This window comes from Cetorhinus maximus, chromosome 11, assembly GCF_964194155.1.
Source record: "Cetorhinus maximus chromosome 11, sCetMax3.hap1.1, whole genome shotgun sequence".
Taxonomy (NCBI): Eukaryota; Metazoa; Chordata; class Chondrichthyes; order Lamniformes; family Cetorhinidae; genus Cetorhinus; species Cetorhinus maximus.
The window spans coordinates 73,773,766-73,794,262 of record NC_135889.1 but is presented as its reverse complement, the minus strand read 5'-3'; the positions used below and the strand labels follow the sequence as shown (position 1 = coordinate 73,794,262).

Here is a 20,497-nt window from a genome sequence, read left to right as displayed (position 1 = left end):
AGCAATTGGATTCGCCCAGGTCTCGGGTTTCTCACAGGTGCAGGGTGCGATTGACTGCACTCGTGTGGCGCTCAGATCTCCATCGCAACACACGGTGGGCTACACCAACCGCAAGCCCTTCCATTCACTGAATGTGCAACTGGTGTGCGACCATCAGAAATGTATCCTGCAGGTGTGCGCACAGTTTCCAGGGAGTGTGCATGACACCTACATCCTCAGTTGGTCACAGATCCCTGGAGCCTTCCATGGTCCACAGAGGCTGCAGGGGTGGTTCCTTGGGGACAAGGGCTACCCGCAGAGGCCGTGGCTGATGACACCTGTGCGGCGACCTCAGACTACAGCAGGGTGACGGTGTAATGAGGCTGATGCTGCAGCCTGCAACTTGGTGGAGCAGACCATCGGGATGCTGAAGATGCGGTTTTGACACCTGGACCGGTCTGGTGGAGCCCTGCAATATGGTCTGCAGAGGGTGTCACGCATCATTGTCGTCTGCTGCGCCCTTTACAACCTGCGCTCTAATGGGGAGACGAGCTGTCTGAAGAGAAGATGGAGGAGCTGCACATCCCCTCCGATGAGGAGGACGCCGATGGGGATGAGGCTGAGGAGGTCCTCAGAGGCGACGATGACAGGGATGAGGCTCTCACACTGGCTAGATGAGGCAGGCGTGTTCGGGAGGCCCTCATAGCTGCTAGATTTATGGAGGATGATGACGGCATGCAGTGAGGTGACCCCCATAGTTCCTCACATCGTATTTATTAATGTTTGACTCCAGTCTGGCTTATGGCAGCGAGAATACCCTCTGTAAAAATGCTCCTGTCATGGAGGTGCGATGGAGGCCCTAATAGTCACTCGATCACAGAAGCATGCAGTGAGGGCATTCCATAAATCTTCATGCAGCCTCTGAAAATGTCTGACTCCGATCTGGCCAAGGGCAGCTCACTTGCGTTTTGTGATCAGAGTCATATCATAGAGACGCAGCCATGAAAGTTTAGAAGCGTCTAATGCTTTGTCTGCCTTCAGCACCTAAGCCCTATAGGAGCTGGAGCACAGCATCACAGATACTGGAGAGATGGGGGCCAGCTCCCCCATAAAGGTACTGAGAGCTCACAGAGAGAATGAGAGAACTCTGTGGCGCCTGCCCACTACATTCTGGCAGCAATGACAAGCGCTACCGAGTTGCAGGTATCAATAATGTTGCCAGGGTGTGAGAGGCCGGACCATCACTTTGGTCTGAAGGCTGCACAGAGCACAGGGAGGAGGCCCTGGACTGAGGCTCCTGCCTTTATCTTGTGCAGAAAGGTTTCACATTTGAGTGACAAGAACATTGCTCATCAGAACAAGGAGCCACAGGCAGGGAGACATTCTTGGGAGTTTATTGACAATAGTGAACAGTATGTACAAGTGATAAATACCCGTGCCCAGGCTGCGCAACTAATTCTTCTTAACTGTCCTAACCCTGTCACTATGTCTTGGTGCTCCCCCAATATCCACAGTAGAGGTGGAGGCAGCCTGCTGACTGTGATGCCTTGTCTGTGATGACTTTGGCGGGCATCTTCTGGAGGGCCCCGGCCTGCTTTCAGGGTCCTGCTGTGTGGCAGTGGCACCCTCCTTGGCCTGTGGAGATAGAGTTGCTGAGGTCACAGGAAGAGGTGAGCCGGATGGGCCGGACACTCTCAGAGTCACCTGGATGGATGGGCTCAGAGTGTGCGCCTGTGGATCCTCCTCTCTATGGGTGCCCAGGGACCCCAGGCTGACTCCTTGAGGAGCAGGGATAGCTGGAGTGAGATTGAGCTGCCCAGCACCTCTCTTGCATACACACTGTTGGAGGCAAACTATGATATTAGCAATGGAGTTGAGCCTACGCTCAGTGCAGGAGCGAAGTCCTGGACCAAGGTCTCCATGGCGGCTGCCATCCTACCTCAGTGCATTAGCATACCTGCGCTATCACCTCAGACTGAAGGTGGATTGACCCCTCCATTGTGCCTTGCAATCTGAGGAGTGCAGTGGACATCCCTTCCTGATGTTCCTGAGCTTGCCTTTGCAGCTCCAGCAACTGTGACATGATCGAGTTCAGAGGCTCGTCATTTGACTCGGGACTCAGCAATATTCTGGCCTCCAGCAGTCCTCCGAATGCCAGGGACCTGGGAAGTCCCTGTCGCCACCTGCAGTGGATCAGACAGTGCGATGTGCTCACCAGATTGTGATCCCGTGTCTGCTCTAAAGCTAGGTCCCAATGAGGTGTGTGTCTCTGCGCTGGTGGAGCGTGTGGGTGAGCGCTGTGATGGGACTTCAGGGAGGGTTCTTTCGGGGCCTGATTGGAGGCCCTGGGTCATGGACTCTGGCAGCTATTTCCCTGATGTACCTGTGAAAGCAAGGGGAGATAATTAGTGCATGGCAGTGGCCTGTGAAACAGGACACATCACTCACAGCATGGTTGTCTGATGGATGTTACACTGCTGGATCCTTACTTGGTAGAGCAGCGTCGACATCACCATCAGCACAGGAACGGTCCAGATTCTCGCCAGCCAGCTGGATGGCTTTGTTTTCAAAGTCCGTGAGGACCTTGATTTCGGGCATTCCGCCACCGGTCTGTGACCTCTCTCTCTTGTTCTGTGCTAGCTTGTTCTGCATGGATAGAGATCGAGAAAGTGTAAGCAGGAAGCCTACCAGGCCAGATAACAACTATGCCTGGCCTGTGTGGGTGCTGAGTGGTCCCATGGACAGGATGAGAACAATGACAGTGAGTGTGAGAGAGTGAATGGTGATGTCCCTTGAACCAGCAGTGAGTGTGGACCCTTTGGAAGTGTGATGGGTTTGTGAGTGTGTGAGCTGAGTGATGAGATGAGTGACTTACCCTGGCGGAACGGAGGAGATCATTCATCCTCTTGCAGCACTAGGTGGCTGTCCTCTTTTGCAGGGCGTTGGCACTGACCACCACCGCCACCACCTCCCAAGCCGCATTAGTGCTGTTGCTACTCATCCTGCAGCCAGAGCAGGGATAGAGGACATCCCAGCAGGCCTCCACGGCATCCAAATGTTGCTCGAGAGATGTGCTGTTGAACCTGGGGGCTGCAGTCTTCTTCAGTTTCAGGGCCATGTTTTCGGTGCAGCAGTGGTGAGCTGGAAACACTGTGATGTGTGCTTGCAGCTGGAATTTACACATGGCATCTGGTGTGATGCGGCAATGGGGTGATGGCTGGCGGGCGAATGGGAGTCCACCCGCCATGGAAATGGCGTGTTCCCCAGGAGTGCATAAATAAGGAGGCAGGTTCGGGATAATACAACGTGAAAACCTGCCATCGCGGCCAGTGGATAAAATGTCGTTTTACCCGCCCGCTACCGCATTTAGTGCAAATTTGGGAAAATTCCGCCCATTGAATGGAGGAGGAGAAAAGGGACCGGCGCCACTGAGCATAGCTTCAGGAGGAGGCCCTGCCTCAGGTATAGGGTCCGGGAAGCCCCAGCAAGAACCAGAGGATGAGAAGGATAGACCCATACCATGGAGGTGACTCCCTTAACCAAGGGTCTACCGAAGAAGACTCTCCATCTGCAGACAAGCGCATGACATTGCCGCCCACGTCTGCGCTTATCCAAAGATATGGTGGATCACATCCGCCACATTCTGCGGGAGGATCTGATGCCTCGTGGAGTGGAAGGACATCCCCTGCCAGTGACCCTAAAGGTCACCACTACACTCAATTTCTTTGCCTGTGGTAAAAGCAAAAAACTGCGGATGCTGGAAATTGAAAACAAAAACAAAAATACTTGGAAAAACTCAGCAGGTCTGGCAGCATCTGTGGAAGAGAGCACAGTTAACGTTTCGAGTCCGCGTGACTCTTCAGCAGAACTAAGGAAAAATAGAAAAGGGGTGAAATATAAGCTGGTTTAAGGTGGGTGGGGGGGGGGGGTTGGGACAAGAGAGCTGGATAGAGGGCCAGTGATAGGTGGAGATAACCAAAAGATGTCACAGACAAAAGGACAAAGAGGTGTTGAAGGTGGTGATATTAAATAAAAAGGAATGTGCTAATTAAGGGCAGAAAGCAGGACAAGCAAGGTACAGATAGCCCTAGTGGGGATGGGGTGGGGTGAAGGAATCGAAAAAGGCTAAAAGGTAGAGATAAAACAATCGATGGAAATATATTTAAAAATAATGGAAATAGGTGGGAAAAGAAAAATCTATATAAATTATTGGAAAAAACAAGAAGGAGGGGGAAAAATCAGAAAGGGGGTGGGGATGGAGGAGAGAGTTCATGATCTAAAATTAGATTTTTCTTTTCCCACCTATTTCCATTATTTTTAAATGTATTTCCATCCATTGTTTTATCTCTACCTTTTAGCCTTTTTCGATTCCTTCACCCCACCCCACCCCCACTAGGGCTACCTGTACCTTGCTCGTCCTGCTTTCTACTCTTAATTAGCACATTCCTTTAGATAATATCACCACCTTCAACACCTCTTTGTCCTTTTGTCTGTGACATCTTTTGGTTATCTCCACCTATCACTGGCCCTCTATCTAGCTCTCTTGTCCCAACCCCCCCCCCCCCCCCCCCCTTAAACCAGCTTATATTTCACCCCTTTTCTATTTTTCCTTAGTTCTGTTGAAGAGTCATGCGGACTCGAAACGTTAACTGTGTTCCTCTCCACAGATGCTGTCAGACCTGCTGAGTTTTTGCAGGTATTTTTGTTTTTGTTTTCTTTGCCTGTGGCCCATTCCAGGGATCCACCGAGATTCTTCTCAAGGGTAATTAGGGATGGACAATAAATTCTGACCTAGCCAGCGACACCAAATGAAAAAATAAAATAAATGCATCGAGGTAACAAATGCCCTTGAATAAAAATTCTGACACATCGCTCTGACATTACACAATGTTCCAGTAACTATCCTCAGTGAGGTTGACATCACATGAATATCAGGCTCATACAGGGATACAATGACTGAGTGGAAGGATGGTACCCTCGCAATAAGAGGGCACATATATGAATATGCATGACACCTTCAAATGACCAAACCATTCTCATTTTCATCAAATGTACTTACAAAAGTGCAAGGTATATACAGTGATTGAATACCCATGACCTAGAAATGGTGTTAATATTTCTTAATTTTCTAAGCCTATCGCTAGGCCTGGGTGCAGCCCCGACATCCGCAGCAGAGGTGGAAGCAGCCTGCTGACTGCTACACCCTATTGTCTTTGATGGTTTTAGTGGAGGTCCTCTGGTGGCCCAAGACCTGATGGGCCCTGGTCTGATAAAGGTGATCCCACTGCAGGAAGACCTGAGCATGGAATTTATTTAGCATGATAGATGAGATGGTGGCGATGTGAAAGTATCCATGAGACAATCGGTGCTAATATGTGTCTCCTGCTAATATTGTGTGAGATCCCTGAACATACGAACCTATACAAACGAACATACTAATTAGGAGCAGGAGGAGACCACTCAGCCCATTGAGCCTGTTCCGCCATTCAATAAGATCATGTCTGATTTAATTGTAATTTCAACTCCACATTCCTGACTACCCCCGATAACCTTTCACCCTGTTGTTAATCAAGAATCTAGCTAGCTCTGCCTTAAAAATATTCAAAGATTCTGCTTCCACCACCTTTTGAAGAAGAGAGTTCCAAAGACTCATGACAGTCTAAGAGAGAATTTCTCCTCATCTCTGTCTTTATTGAGCAACCCCTTATTTTTAAACAGTGACCCCTAGTTCTAGATTCTCCCACAAGTGGAAGCATCCTTTCCACATCCACCCTGTCAAAACCACTCAGGATCTTAAAGGTTTCAATTAAGTCGCCTCTTACTCTTCTAAATTCCAGTGGATACAAGCTTAACCTGTCCAGCCTTTCCTCATAAGACAACCTGCCCATTCCAGGTATCAGTCTAGTAAACCTTCTCTGAACTGCTTCTAATGCATCTACATCAGTCCTTAAATAAGGAGACTAGGACTGTACCCAATAGTCCAGATGTGGCCAGAACCACAGAGCTCATCGGATTCCAAGAGGATGCTGCCAAGCTGGCTGGGGAGGACAGGGATCATTCCTGTTGGGGGGGGCAAGATTTGCTTCCCCCAGGAACCAAGTACGGATGAGACCTCCCTGAGTTCATCACTTGCTGACATTCACAGAGCGAGAAATGCAATCTTGTATTATGCTTGTACAACTGAAGCGTAACCTCTTTATATTTGTAATCAATTCTCCTCACAATGAATGATAACATTAGAACCATAGAAAAGTTACAGCACAGAAGGAGGCCATTCGGCCCATCTTATCCATGCCAGCCCGAGGACACCCAGGTGCCCTTTCTAATCCCACCTTCTTGCACCCGGCCCATAGCCCTGCAGCTTACAGCACTTTAGGTGCAGATCCAGGTACTTTTTAAAAGTTTAGAGTTTCTGCCTCTACCACCAACTTGGGCAGCGAATTCCAGACCCCACTACCCTCTGCATAAAAAAGTTCTTCCTCATGTCCCCCTTACACCTTCTGCCACTTACCTTGAACCTAAGTCCCCTGGCTCTAGTATTCTCCACCAAGGGATACAATTTTATCCTGTCCACTCTATCTATTCCCCTCATAATTTTGTACACCTCAATCAAGTCACCTCTCAGCCTTCATTGTTCTAAGGAAAATAACCCCAACCTATCCAATCTCTCCTCGTAGCTACTTTTTAAAAAAATTCCAACATTATATCCTTACTTTTATATTCTATACCTCTGCCAATGAAGGAGAGCATTCCATATGCCTTCTTTACTACCTTGTCTACTTGAACTGCTGCCTTCAGGGACCTGTGTACTTGTACGCCAAGATCTCTCACTTCATCTACCCCTCTTAGTATATTCCCATTTATTGTGTTCTCCCTGTAACTATTTTACCTCCCTAAATGTATGACCTCACACTTCTCTATGTTAAAATCCATCTGCCACTTTACCGCCCACTCCACCAACCCATCTATATTATTTTGGAGATTATGGCTATCCTTTACATTATCCACTACTCGGCCAATCTTTGTGTCATCTGCAAATTTCCCAATTGTGCCCCCCACGTTCACGTCCAAATCGTTAATATATAACACAAACAGCAAGGGCCCCAACACTGAGCCCTGTGGAACACCACTTGAGACAACTTTCCATTCGCAAGGGCATCCATCGACCATTACCCTTTGTTTCCTGTTACAAAGCCAACCTTTTATCCAGTTTGCCACATTACCCTGAATCCCATGGGCTTTTACTTTCCTGACCAATCTGCCATGTGGGACCTTGTCAAATGCCTTGCTAAAATCCATGTACACAGAAACCAGTGCACTACCTTCATTAACCCTTCTTGTCACTTCCTCAAAAAGTTCAATCAAATTTGTGAGGCAAGATCTTCCTTTAACAAATTCATGCTGGCCATCCCTGACTAGTCCATGCCTTTCCACATGATAGTTAATCCTGTCTCTCAGGATTGATTCTACTAATTTGCTCACCACCGATGTAAGACTAACTGGCCTATAATTGTTTAGCATTATATTTTGATCCCTTCTTAAACAACGGAACTACGTTTGCATTTCTCCATTCCTCTGGTACCTCCCCTGTATCTAGTGAAGATTGGAAAATCATCCTCAGAGCACCTGCTATCTCCTCCCTGACTTCCTTCAGCAGCCTCAGAAACAATCCATCTGGCCCTGGTGACTTATCAACATTCAAGGATTTCAACCCTTCGAGTGCTTCCTCTCTCTTTATGACTATCCCGTCCAATATCTCGCAGTGTTCCTCCTGAACTACTATATCTACATCCTCCCTTTCCTTTGTAAACATGGAGACAAAATATTCATTCAAAACTCTTCCCACAGCCTCTGCATCTACACACAAGTTTCCATCTTCATCTCTGATAGGTCCCAATTTTTCCTTAACTAACCTTTTAGCATTAACTTATTGGTAAAACATCTTTGGGATATCTTTAACTTTACTTGTTAATCTTTTTTCATGCCCTCTCTTTGATTTCCTTATTTCCTTTTTCACTTCGTCCCTGCACTTCCTATATTCGTCTAGGCTATCTGCAATGCTTAGTTCTTTGTGCCTATCGTACGCTTTCTTTCTCTGTTTGATTTTCCCCTGTATTCCTCTAGACAACCAGGGGGGTCTAGATTTGGCAGTACCACTCCTATTTTTGTAGGGTATATGTCTACTTTGTACAATTAGGATCTCGCTTTTTAGTGCTTCCCACTGGTTTTCTACTGTTTTATCCTCCAGCAGTGCTGTCCTGTCCACCTCAGCCAAGTCACTTCTATTAGTTCTATTAGCTTTCCTAATTACTTGCTGTACTTGCATGCTAGCCTTTTGAGGCTCATGTACTAGGAAACCCAGAACCCTCTGCATCTCAGAGCTCCACAATCTCTCACCATTTAGATAATAAGCTTCTATTTTATTCTTCCTGCCAAAATAGACAATTTCACATTTGCCCACATTATACTCCATTTGCCAGCTCTTTGCCCACTCACTTAACCTATGTCCCTTTGTAGCCTCCTTATGTCCTCTTCACAATTTACTTTCCTACCTATCTTTGTGTCATCAGCAAATTTAGCAACCATTCCTTTGGTCCCTTCATCCATGTCATTTATATAAATTGGAAAAACTTGAGGCCCCAGCGCTGATCCCTGTGGCACACCACTCATCACATCCAGCCAACCAGAAAAAGACCCATTTATGCCAACTATCTGGCTCCTGTTAGCTAGTCAATCCTCAATCCATGCCAAAATGTTACCCCCTATACCATGATCTTTTATTTTCTGCAATAACCTTTGATGTGGCACTTTATCAAATGCTTTCTGGAAATCTAAGTACACTACATCCACTGGTTCCCCTTTATCCACAGCACATGTGACTCCTTCAAAGAACTCTAATAAATTGGTTAAACATGATTTTAGTTTCACAAAACCATGTTTGCTCTGCCTGATTGCCTCGAATTTTTCTAAGTGCCCTGTTATAACATCATTAAAAATAGCTGCTAACATTTTCCCTATGATAGATGTTAGGCTAACTGGCCTGTAGTTTCCTGCTTTCTGTCTCCCTTTTTGAAGAAAGGAGTTTCATCTGCTATTTTCCAATCTAATGGAACCTTTCCCAAATTTAGGGAATTTTGGAAACTTAAAACCAGTGCATCAATTATCTCACTAGCCAATTCTTTCAAGACATTAGGGTGAAGTCCATCTGGACCTGGGGATTTGTCAGCCCACAGCTCCAACACTTTGTTCAATACCATTTCCCTGGTGATTGTAATTATCCTGAGTTCCATTTCCTTATTTACAGCTATTTCCGGGATGTTACTTGCATCCTCCATAGTGAAAGCCGATGCAAAATACCTGTTTAATTCATTCACCTCTCCCTATTTTGCATTATCAATTCCCTAGATGTACTTTCTATAGGACCAACATTCACTTTGTTAACACTTTTCTTATTTAAGTATCTATAGAAACTCTTGTTATCCGTCTTTATGTTACTAGCTAGCTTTCTCTCGTACTCTAATTTTTCCCTCATTAATCTTTTTGTCATTCTTTGCTGTTCTCTATATTCTTTTCAATCTTCTGACCTGCCACTCGTCTTTGTGTAATTATATGCTTTTCCTTTAAGTATAGTATTGTCTTTAACTTTTTTAGTTAACGTCGGATGGTGGGCCCTCCCCTTGGAATTTTTCTCTTTCATAGGAATGTATATATTCTGTACATTCTGAAATATCCCTTTACGTGTCTGCCACTGAACCTCTGTTGACCTGTCCCTTAACCTTGTTTGCCAGTTCACTTTAGCTGGCTCTGCTTTCATGCCTTCATGATTGCCCTTATTTAAGTTTAAAATACTAGCCTTGGACACACTTGTTTCCCCCTCAAAATGAATGTAAAATTCTATCATATTATGATCACTGCTACCTACGGATGCCTTCACTAGGAGGTTATCAATTAATCCTATCTCGTTGCTCAATACCAGGTCTAGTATAGCCTGCTCTCTGGTCGACTCCAGAACGTGCAGTTCGAAGAAGCTATCCCGAAAACATTCTATGAACTCCTCATCTACGCTACCTTTGCCCATCTGATACGTAGAATCCCCCATGATTATTACCGTACTTTTCTGACAAACTTGCATTATCTCTTCTTTTATACTCTGTCCTACAGTGTAATTACAGTTAGGGGACCTGTACACCACTCCCCCAAGTGGCTTGTCTTTATCATTTCTCTTCGCAACCCAAACTGCTTCTACATCCTGGTTTCCTGAACTTAGGTCATCCCTCTCTAATGTGCTAACACCATCATTAATTAACCGAGCCACACCTCCATCTTTTCCTAACTTCCTTCCTTCCTAAATGTCACGTACCCTTCAACATTCAGGTCCCAATCTATGTCATCCTGTAGCCAGGGACAGAATTTTACCCTTGGTGGGGGTGCTCGGCAGTGCCGGTTGGGAAGCCGACTGTTGCCCACAATTGGCAGCACACCGAAATTTTACACAGGCAGACCAATTAAGGCCCACCCAGCGTGACACGTGGCCTGTGAATGAATGCGAAGGGGCTGGCGGGGGCAAGGGCTTAATGTCCGCTGGGTCGAATGGCAACCAGGCAGCCGATTCAGATGTGGCCTTGGCAGCCCCTGGAAGGCTGCCCCCGAAGGACGCGGAAGTCGTGTGCATGGATACAGTAGTGGGTGGACACAGCAGGTGGGAGGGCAGGTCGGCAGGACCCCGTGTTTCTCAGATGAGTGCCTTGTTGCCCTCCTGGAGGAGGTGGCAGCCAGGAGAGAAACACAACCCCAGGGACGGGAAGAGGAGGCCCCTCCCACCTCACTGAAAAATGCATGGGAGGAGATGGCATCCAGGGTCAGCAGCCACGATGTGGTGAGGTGCACATGGGTCCAGTGCCGGAAGCCCTTTAGTGATTTTCTGTGATCGGGAAGGGTGAGTACAGTGGGTCACTTTGCAGAACAGGTAAGAGCTGCCCATCCCCCCTCCCCGTGGACCTCAGAGGTGTTAGAGTGTGAGTGACAAATGTCAATGAGGCAGGATCTGGCCAAGGGGGTGAACTCTGGCTGCTTGGACTGAGTGCCTTGTGGCTCCAGGGTCATGAATCGGCTGAGCCCTGCGAGGTGTTCCTCAGGTGGGGTTGGCCAGGCTGCAGTGGTGTTGCAGGTAGAGAGTGGACTATTCAATGCTCCTCTATCCTTTCAGGAGAAAACATCCCATAACAATATTGAGAGGTTGTGGGCTGGTGGACGACCCCCACACCTCCTAACCCTCAGGAGGTATGATCAGGAGGCCCCGGAGCTGGACAGGCGCCTTGCACCTTGGTCAAGCCACAGTGAGGTTGGGGTGCTAGAGGGAGGTGAGAATGCAGTGCACTGAGGTGAGAATGTCGGTTATTGCAACCATTCCAATGTAGCCTCTATATTGATGTGAGCTTCGAACCTGGAATCCCCATTGATAATGGAAAGATGAGGGCGCCATGATGCATATCTCTGTTTCATCAGGGTGCCAGGCATGCACACTGACAGTCTAATGACTTAAACTAATGACATGTCCTTCTCTCTTTTAGGCTCACCAGCTGCCTGAAGGCCCACCCCTGACCCCTGAGGACCAGCATGCTGAGCATACACCAGCGTCACACCTTCTTTGTCAGGCAGGCACCAGTGCAGATACCAGCACCTCGGTGGGCATAAGATCGGTGCTTAGTATCTCGGTGCACATTGGTGAGGGCACTTCACACTCACTTGAGGTGCAGGTGGGGCGGAGAGTGCCCAGGGCGCTGACAGTCGGAGGACTGCTGGGGCCCAGGACAATGCTCAGTTGAAGGCTGATGATGGGCCTCTGGAGTCGTCCATGAGGCAGCAGCTGCTGGATGTCCAGCAGGGTGTGCGGGAGGATCTGGCAGAGATACATGAGGGAATGCATGGCATGGTGTTCGTTGTGGAGGAGTCCATGCAGAGCATGAGCCGAGCGCAATGCCTCCTCCATGGAGAAAGTAGCAACTCTCATGGAGAGGCTCCTCCAGGGACTCAATCAGGGGTTCATGGGGATGCGCTCAGACCTGCAAGCCCTCACAGCAGCATTGACCTTAGCTGGTCATTGTCAGCATGGGAGTTGGATTGGGCACCCAGTATCCCAGCCAGGTGCCCATTCATCAATGGTGAACAGGGAAGTTCAGAGCGACCTGACATTGGCGCATGAGCTACTTGTTGTCTCTGCAGGCTCGTCTCAGGGGGCTCCAGATGACGGCAGCAGCTCCTCTGCCCCTCTCCCAGTGACTGTGGCATCTGATGAGGCTGCGGCAATTGGGGAATTGCCAGCCATGGCAATGGCCACTCCCTCCCAGGTGGGGTCAGCACAGGCTCCACGGGCCAAAGGACGACCGCTAAGGCCATCAAAGCCAACAAGACAGCAGAGTGAGCAGGCTGTCTCCAATGCCGTTGCCAGCGAGGGGGAGCAACTAGATGTTGCACTCGCAAGCGAAAACTTAAAGCACGTTAAACATAACATGGCCTGATCATGGTTGATATTTGTTTCCCCCATTTTTCTGTGTTTTTTTAATGGCGTGATGTAAAACACTGGTCAATGTTAATTTTTGCTATGTTTATCAGTCAACAGTAAGTGAGGTTTTTTTGTGCAACTGGTTTCTGGATGCTTCATTTGTTCTGTAGGTGCAGGGTAAACCATGATGTTATGATGGATGTGTGACTCCTTACACTATGTGCCATTGCAATAAAGTTTATGTTGTTGACCAAGGAACTGACCCTGTCAGGGGTCGAGTATGGAACCTGCAGCCCTGGCATGTGGTGGTGGTTCTTATTTGGTAGGCTAGCTGAAGGAACATTGGATCAAAGCGTCCCGGTGTCCCTGCCTCCCTGGAGGTTGCCCAGGTCAGTGTCTATGCCCTCAGCATTCTCCTGAGGGTGCTCATCCTCGGGCTCACTACTGGACTCATCGTCTGCTGCCTGTGCAGCTGCGTCAAGATCTTCTTCCTCCACTGGGTCCCCACTTTCCAGTGCCAGATTGTGGAGAGCGCAGCATGCAACCACTATCAGTGACACACAATCTGGGGGGATATTGCAGTGTGCCCCCTGAACAGTCCAGGCATCGGAAGTGCATTTTTAGAAGATCGATGGTTCTCTCTACCACTGCCATTGCGGAGCTACGGCTCCTGTTGTACCACTGCTCAGCCTCTGTTCTTGGGTGGGGGTGAGGTGTCATGAGCCACCTTTTTAGGGGGATAGCCCTTGTTACCCAGCAGCCATCCATCCAGCTGGGCTGGAGCACTGAAGAGCCTCGGCACCTGGGAGTGTCTCAGGATGTAAGCGTCATGCGAGCTGCCAGGGTATCTTGCTTAGACTTGCAGAATCTGCATCTTGTGGTCACACACTATCTGCACGTTCATGGAGTGGAATCCCTTCCTGTTGACGAAGGCACCGGGCTCACCCACTGGCGCCTTGATGGCCACATGTGTGCAGTCGATTGCACCCTGGATATGGGGGAAGCCAGCAATCGCCGCGAAGCCTCTGGCTCGCTGTGTCTGGCTGGCCTCGTCCATACAGTAATGAATGAAAGTCAATACCCGCCTGAACAGAGCGCCTGTCACCAGTTTGATGCGACTGTGGACAGCTGATTGGGAGACTCCACACAGAACCCCCACTGAGCCCTGGAAAGAGCTGGAGGCATAGAAGTTTAGTGCCACCATGGTCTTCAGAGCCACTGGAATGGGATGTTCACCCACACAGTCGGAGCTGATCTCAAGCCCGATCCTCTGACAGATGGAGGTCACTGTCTGTCTACCTTGAGAGACGGAGCCTCCTTCGGCACTGCACCTGACATATTAAGGTAGCTGCATCGCCGCCTGTAAACCCTGGCAGCAGGATAGTGGCGTCTTCTGCGGCCCCTTCTGCTTTGTCCTTCCTGTTGGCCCTGTGCCCCTTGTGCCACTGCCTTTCTTCCCACAGGTCGCTCCCCAGGAAGCTAAATAGGAACACCTGGCCTCCTCCCCCTTCTGGCCATCTCTTCCTCCTCAGAGGAGGTGCGTCCAGCAGAGACCACGATCCCCATTACCAGGGTAAGGGTAGGCTGCCTGGTACCTGGAAAGCCCCACATGGTGTGAATCCTCCGGGGGCCTGGAAGACAACACTGAGTCCTGAATTGATGCCTCTAAATGCTCTGAATGCAGCTCTGAAGCGAGATGAAGCTGTTCTGTTCACAGAAGCAAGCAGCAGCAAGTGATATCCAAAATTACTCACTATACACTTTGTCAAGCCCACTGACTCCTCTTATCCCACCTGTGGATGAGGTTTTGCAAATTGTGGCCTGCCTGCCTGCCCGTTTTGACCATGCGACATCCTGAAAATCACACGGGCTACATAAACTCAGAGATAATTGGTCTCTCAAGGGCCTTAACTGGCCATTTAATTAATGGCATGTGTGCCTCCATCTTCATCGGGTGCCCGCCTAGCGAAATATCGCTCGTCCGACGTCAACGTGCTTTATTTCACGTACGGGTGTGTCGGGCACGCGCCCCCATGCCAAGGGTAAGATTCTGCCCCAGGTCTCTGTAATGGCTATCAGATCATACTTACTTATTTCTATTTGCGCTATCAGTTCACCTGATTTGTTTCGAATGCTACGTGCGTTTAGATACAGAGCCTTTAGTTTTGTCCTTTTATTATTTTTGTAGTGTCTAGCCTTATTTGCTGATTTAATTTGAGTGCATGAAGTTATGATGAGAGTTTGATATTGGAGGGAACTGAAAATTAACTTATATAAAAGCAAAGAACTGCAGATGCTGGAAATCCAAAACAAAAACAGAAACAGAAATACCTGGAAAAACTCAGGAGGTCTGGCAGCATCAGTGGATGCTTCTGCTTTCTACTCTTAATTAGCACATTCCTTTAGATAATATCACCACCTTCAACACCTCCTTGCCCTTTTGTCTGTGACATCTTTTGGTTATCTCCACCTATTACTGGCTGCTTGTCCCAACAACCGCGGTCCCCCCTCCCCTTAAACCAGCTTATATTTCACCCCTTTCCTATTTTTACTTAGTTCTGTTGAAGGATCATGAGGACTCGAAACGTCAGCTGTGCTCTTCTCCGCTGATGCTGCCAGACCTGCTGAGTTTTTCCAGGTATTTCTGTTTCTGGTTTTGTTTTGAAAATTAACTTATCCTGGCAGATCAGATGAGATCATTCATCCTCTTCCTACACTGGATTGCATTGTGGGTGCGTTTGCCAGCCACGCTGACTGGTTGTGCTATCACCTCCCAGGCTGGAAAGTTTAGGCTGGTGTGATTTCTGAAGCCATCCCTCGGGTACAGCACTCCTCTGATTAAAGCCTGGAGGGAGTCGTGGCTAAACCTGGATGCAGCTGCCTTCTTCTTGTATGAAGCCATCTCAATACGTCTCCTGAAGACAGCTGGGCTAGACAGAGTGAAATGTGTGTGCTTGGGTGGCATTTAATACGGTGCCCAGACCTTCGACCCCATTAGGTAATGGCAGGGCGGACGAATCAGCTCTCAATCCACCATATGATTCAGCGAGATACTCGCCTATGCATAATTAATGAGCTTCTGAGCACGAAATCGGGCACGATTACCTGCCACTCCAACCAGCCGGAAACGCACCACAGAACCTGCCCGCCATGGCACTTAGTTTCAAAAATGGAAAACTCCACCCCAGAGTCATTACAGCACACAAGGAAGCCATTCAGCCCATCAAGTCTCTGCAGGCTCTCTGTGGCACAATCCAGTTAGTCCCATTCCCCTGCTCCAATCCTGTAGCCATGAAAGTTTATTTCCCTCAAGTGCCCATCCAGTTTTCTTTTGAAATCAATAATTGTCTCCACTTTCAGCAGCCTCATAGACAGGGAGCTCCAGGTCATCACCACTCCTGTGTAAAACAATTCTTCCTCACATCCCCCTTGCATCTCTTACTGAAAAACTTAATTCTGTGCCCTTAGTGTTTGTACCAGCAGCTAATGGGAAAGCTTTTTCTTTGGCTATTTTATCGACACATGTTATAATCTCGCACACCTCTAGCAAATCTTCCCTCAATCTCCTTTGCTCCAAGGGGACTAACCCCAGCTTCTCCAAACTGACCTTGCAGCTAAAATACCTCATTGCTAGAACCATTTCGCTTCCTCTGCACTCTCTGAAGGACCGAGACCATTGTCATGCTGACCTGCAATCTGATTTTTAGGTTTTAATAATGATTGCAGGTTGTATGTAAATTTCTCACAAAAAGCTCTACCAAAGGAGCATTTTATGCACTGAAACCGAGTCAGCAAGAATTTTGTTATGGATAAAGTTTAAAATTACTTATCAACCTTCGTTTTGATTTTGCTAATCTAATCTTTGGACGTATTATGAAGTACGAGCTGGAATGTCTTTTGGATGCACAGCAGGTGAGCCTGCACCAGTAAGGGAGAGCACCATCTCAGCTATGCAGCTGAAGTGCATAGCCACCCCGATGGACAATCTTGAAGTTACAGTAGCTAAAACAACACTGGGTAGTCCAGTTTAATAAGGAGGTGGTGAGAGTTGTTACCTGTTGAGATAGAACCTGCATCCCTAGTGTAGCCTCCAAAATGCTTGTCAACAATAGCACAGCACTCATTACAGACAGTGCTGTACAAATTGAGGGGTGCGGTGGTGGTGGGATGCCATCAGGGACAATTAAATGTTCTTATATGTTTAAAATTAATTGTTCTTTGCTTCTGTGTGCTGTTATCTCCAATTCAGGATTGAAAACACTCACACTTAAGTGCAGGTTGCCTGAGTTGCGTCGCAGTATAGCTCTTTCTCTTTCTCTTCTCCCTCTCTGTCCTTTCCCCATTTTTTCTGCCCATTTCTTTATATGTTCATATTCTAACGCTGGTTAATTTTCATTATTTTAGGTCTGAAATGTTTCTGCATCACATGTGTGAATAAAAATTATACTTGTGAAACAGATGGTATTTGCCTGGCTTCTGCCACACTTACTGGTGAAATAGTACAACAGTGGAAGACCTGTGTGCATCGCCGGGAAATGATTCCACCAGGGAAACCCTTTGTCTGTGCCAATTCAAAACGTGTGTCCAGAGCATTTTGCTGTGATACTGACTTTTGTAACAGTATTGATATACAGCTGCCATTATTCAAAGGTAAGAATTCAAGATTTTGAAAATGTTATTACATCCTAATCCAGAATTTAAAAATAGTTTCCAATGAACGTTAATTGACATGAATTGAAAACAAATATTTGTTACCGAAGGTCATAAAACAAATCTGAATGCTTTGGGTTTTAATGCTAATTAGAATGATTTATTTCGGTTTGTCATCTGATGCCTCTTGTAAATGTTGTTGTCATCAGCAATTCAGTGTCTGACTTTTTTTCCCCTTTCTTTCTATTAAGGAGTTTGCAGTTTGTTATTAGTTGGATTCTATAAAGGTGCCAGTAGCTATTTATAAATTCCATGTAATTATGCAGCATTTGATTTTGTGCTTGAGTTTGTATTAATGATGCATCATTTTCAAACAGTGCTGCTTATGGATGTTGTTGTGCCAAATGTTTTGCAATTTTGCAAGCTGTATCCCGGGATCAATTTTCATGAATTATTAAATTCCATGCTGGCTTGCACTGAGCATCTTTCAATATTGAGAGTTATTGGTATCTCTTCTAAAGAGATGCTGATAAGGGGAATAATCTGGGAGAGTGCTTTGCTTAGAGAAGGAAGGAAAATTCCATTGTTAACTTATTCAGACTGGAGAATGAAGGTATGCACAATGCTCTGAAAATGGCCTTAAAGGGTGTCCTCAAAATGTAACCAGTTGCCAAATGTGGGATACTGAATGGCTAAAACTGAGAGCTTGCAAAAGAAAGACATTTTCACAGAAGTTGGAGAAACATAAGGCCACAGATCCTGAGATTGCTCTCTAAAACTACAAAACAAAATACCAGTTTTTTTGTACAAAATCTGAGAGGTGTTAGGTGAATCACCAGCAGCAGCGTGAGGTCACCATGGTTGCTAACTTGGTTGTTTGAGGTGATCGACACTAAAAGGTGTGAAATATTCTGATATTTAGCATGTCACTCAGATTAGTCCATTTCCTGCAAATAAGTATCTGAAAATCAAGGATCTTTAAGGGTGTACTTTGACACACATTCATGCTTTCCTTCTTCACATTTTTAAAAATTGTTTTTACTTAATGTATGTATCAGGTAAGTCTATAAAAGTTAAGAAAATATCTCTGACAGACAAAGTAGGTGATGTTACATAAGTTAAAATGTACAGTTGTATCTGCCAGTTACAGGCAGACTTGGTGCAGATTTTACAGTCATTGGGTAGGTAAGATGTAGGTCAGTTAGCCTGGATAGAGTAAGGTGGATTTACTCAGGAGTAGGGGATTTGAGAGGAATGGATACATCTCTGCAGAACGAGGTTCATCACCTGCACCACAGATGTCACCATGTGTCATCCCAAGGGAAGACAGCTCAACTTGCAGTGACAATGGGCCAAATTGTGGGTTTTGGGTCAAGACCTTGATATTATGACACAGCCGATGGTAAAGGCTGAGTTGCTCAAATCCCAGAGGGAAACTTGTAACAACCGTCATAATTCATTTTTGCAATTTGTATGTTTCGAGATGCAGGCTTTGAACTCAGTGGTAATAAGACCACCGAGTCTCAAGAGGTTTTTTATATAAAACTAAATTAAGCATTTATTAATTTAACAACAAATTAAACCCATACACATGGCTACAAATTCCTACTATAATAACTTTAAGCAAATCCCTAAATTAACCACTCCCAGTTGAATCTCTGTCAAGGCATCAGTATCCCATAGATTTTAGAAGACTCCAGGCAAAGCACATTTGGCTTTACAAATTCAAAATGAGGTTCCTTGCAAGTTGGTTCTTTGCAGACACAGTTGGAGATGTACGGTGGGTTAGATCTTAAATGCCTCTGCCTTACACACAATCTCCTTTCTCCTTTAAACAAATCTTTCTCTTTGAATGTAAATTTTCCATTGTATTAAAAAAATATTTATAATTTTACCTCTTCTAACGATAACATCCTTTGATTCCACCAATTTTATTAGTAAGCTGAAAAAAATAAACACATTGCTTGGTGTCTTCCAACTTGGTATAAGATTTCACCCATTCTTTTGAATACCTTATTTAAAAATGCAAATTGCCCCCTTGACACCTATGTTTCTAAACTTCCCCATGTTTGTCTAATTACCATTTCAAACTTACTTCTTTCTATACATCAAAGCCGCTAGACCAGCTGGCTTTAATCCAATTAAGACACACAGACACACACATAGACACAGACCCCTCTAGAACTCTATTTAAAAAAATAATTTCCAATAACATTATAGACATTAATCTCTTCATGACATTCGACATCAAAGCCAAATGGCATTCCTGACCCAGCACTGTGTGGGGAACAGTCACCCCACTGTACTTTTCCTGGAATTTGCCAATAAGTGGTTCTTCAACTTGGAATGAGCTGCAGCCTGCCTTGACAGCTAAGGGAGAGAGAGAGAGAGAGAGGGCACATCCATCTTAAGGCACTCTCTCAACACTTTTCAATGTTAAAAAAATGGGCACATCCTCTGGGCCACCATCATGGAAGGAGCCTAGCTGCAGCTGTGACCAAACAAGGTGGGAGGACTTCAAAGCCTACCTGAAGTACTGCGCCCCCCCCGGCCCCTGTCTGCTTTTAGGAGGCCGCCTTCAACTCCGAGCAGCTGGCTTGTTCCCAATGCCAGTCAACCTCTAATAATTGGCCTTAATTTGCCATTAACGCCTTTATCGGCCACTCGCCACTTGCATGTGGGTAGCCCTTCTGCTCTAGATTCCACATGTCAGAAAATGGCCCAGGGTGCAATGGTGCAGGCATGCCAGTCAGTAACGTTAATTTACGTGCCCCCACTAACCCCCATGTGGGGTGAAAATTCTGCTCAAGATCCTGGAAACTCTAGAAACATTGCTAACTCACAGCATATAAACTCTAATCTATCCAATAAACTGCCAATCTAATGTGTTGATTTTTCAGCTATTTTATCAGTATAATTCTAAAATAATCTCACCAATTAATATGAATGCTGAACCACTGGTCTCAAGTACAAATTTATAATCAGCAAACTAGTTGATGCTGAGCTACTGTGAAATATGGATCTGCCTCTACAATCTCCTGTTCATTGTGTTAATTAACCTGATCGACTAATTATGTGCATATTCAAGTGATTAATTTTGTTACTAATCATAAATCTAAACTTAATAAACAATTGTTAGTGCATGATTTGTTTTCTGACATATTTTGACAATTTGGCAAGAATGAGTCAATTCATTCACTCAACAGCTTGTATGTTTCCTAATTGGAGGTTGGTTAGGTAAATACAGATACAATCCGAACTGGAGGTGTCAGCTGTGGCTCAGTTCATAGCACCCTCGCCTTTGAGTCAGAAGGTTGTGGGTTCATGTCCCACTCCCGGAAACCAAGAACTGTGATTGTACTCGAA

General features: G+C 46.3%; 1 protein-coding gene across 1 annotated transcript in view; it reads left to right on the top strand.

Moving 5' to 3' along the window:
• Positions 1 to 16,371: 16,371 nt before the first annotated feature.
• The window catches only part of LOC144686208 (activin receptor type-1B-like), a 110,635-nt gene continuing 106,509 nt past the window's right edge, over positions 16,372 to 20,497 (top strand). The window contains exons 1-2 of the mRNA XM_078551302.1: positions 16,372 to 16,393; positions 16,886 to 17,131. Coding sequence (XP_078407428.1) covers positions 16,372 to 16,393; positions 16,886 to 17,131 — 268 coding nt within the window. The remainder of the gene's footprint in view (positions 16,394 to 16,885; positions 17,132 to 20,497) is intronic.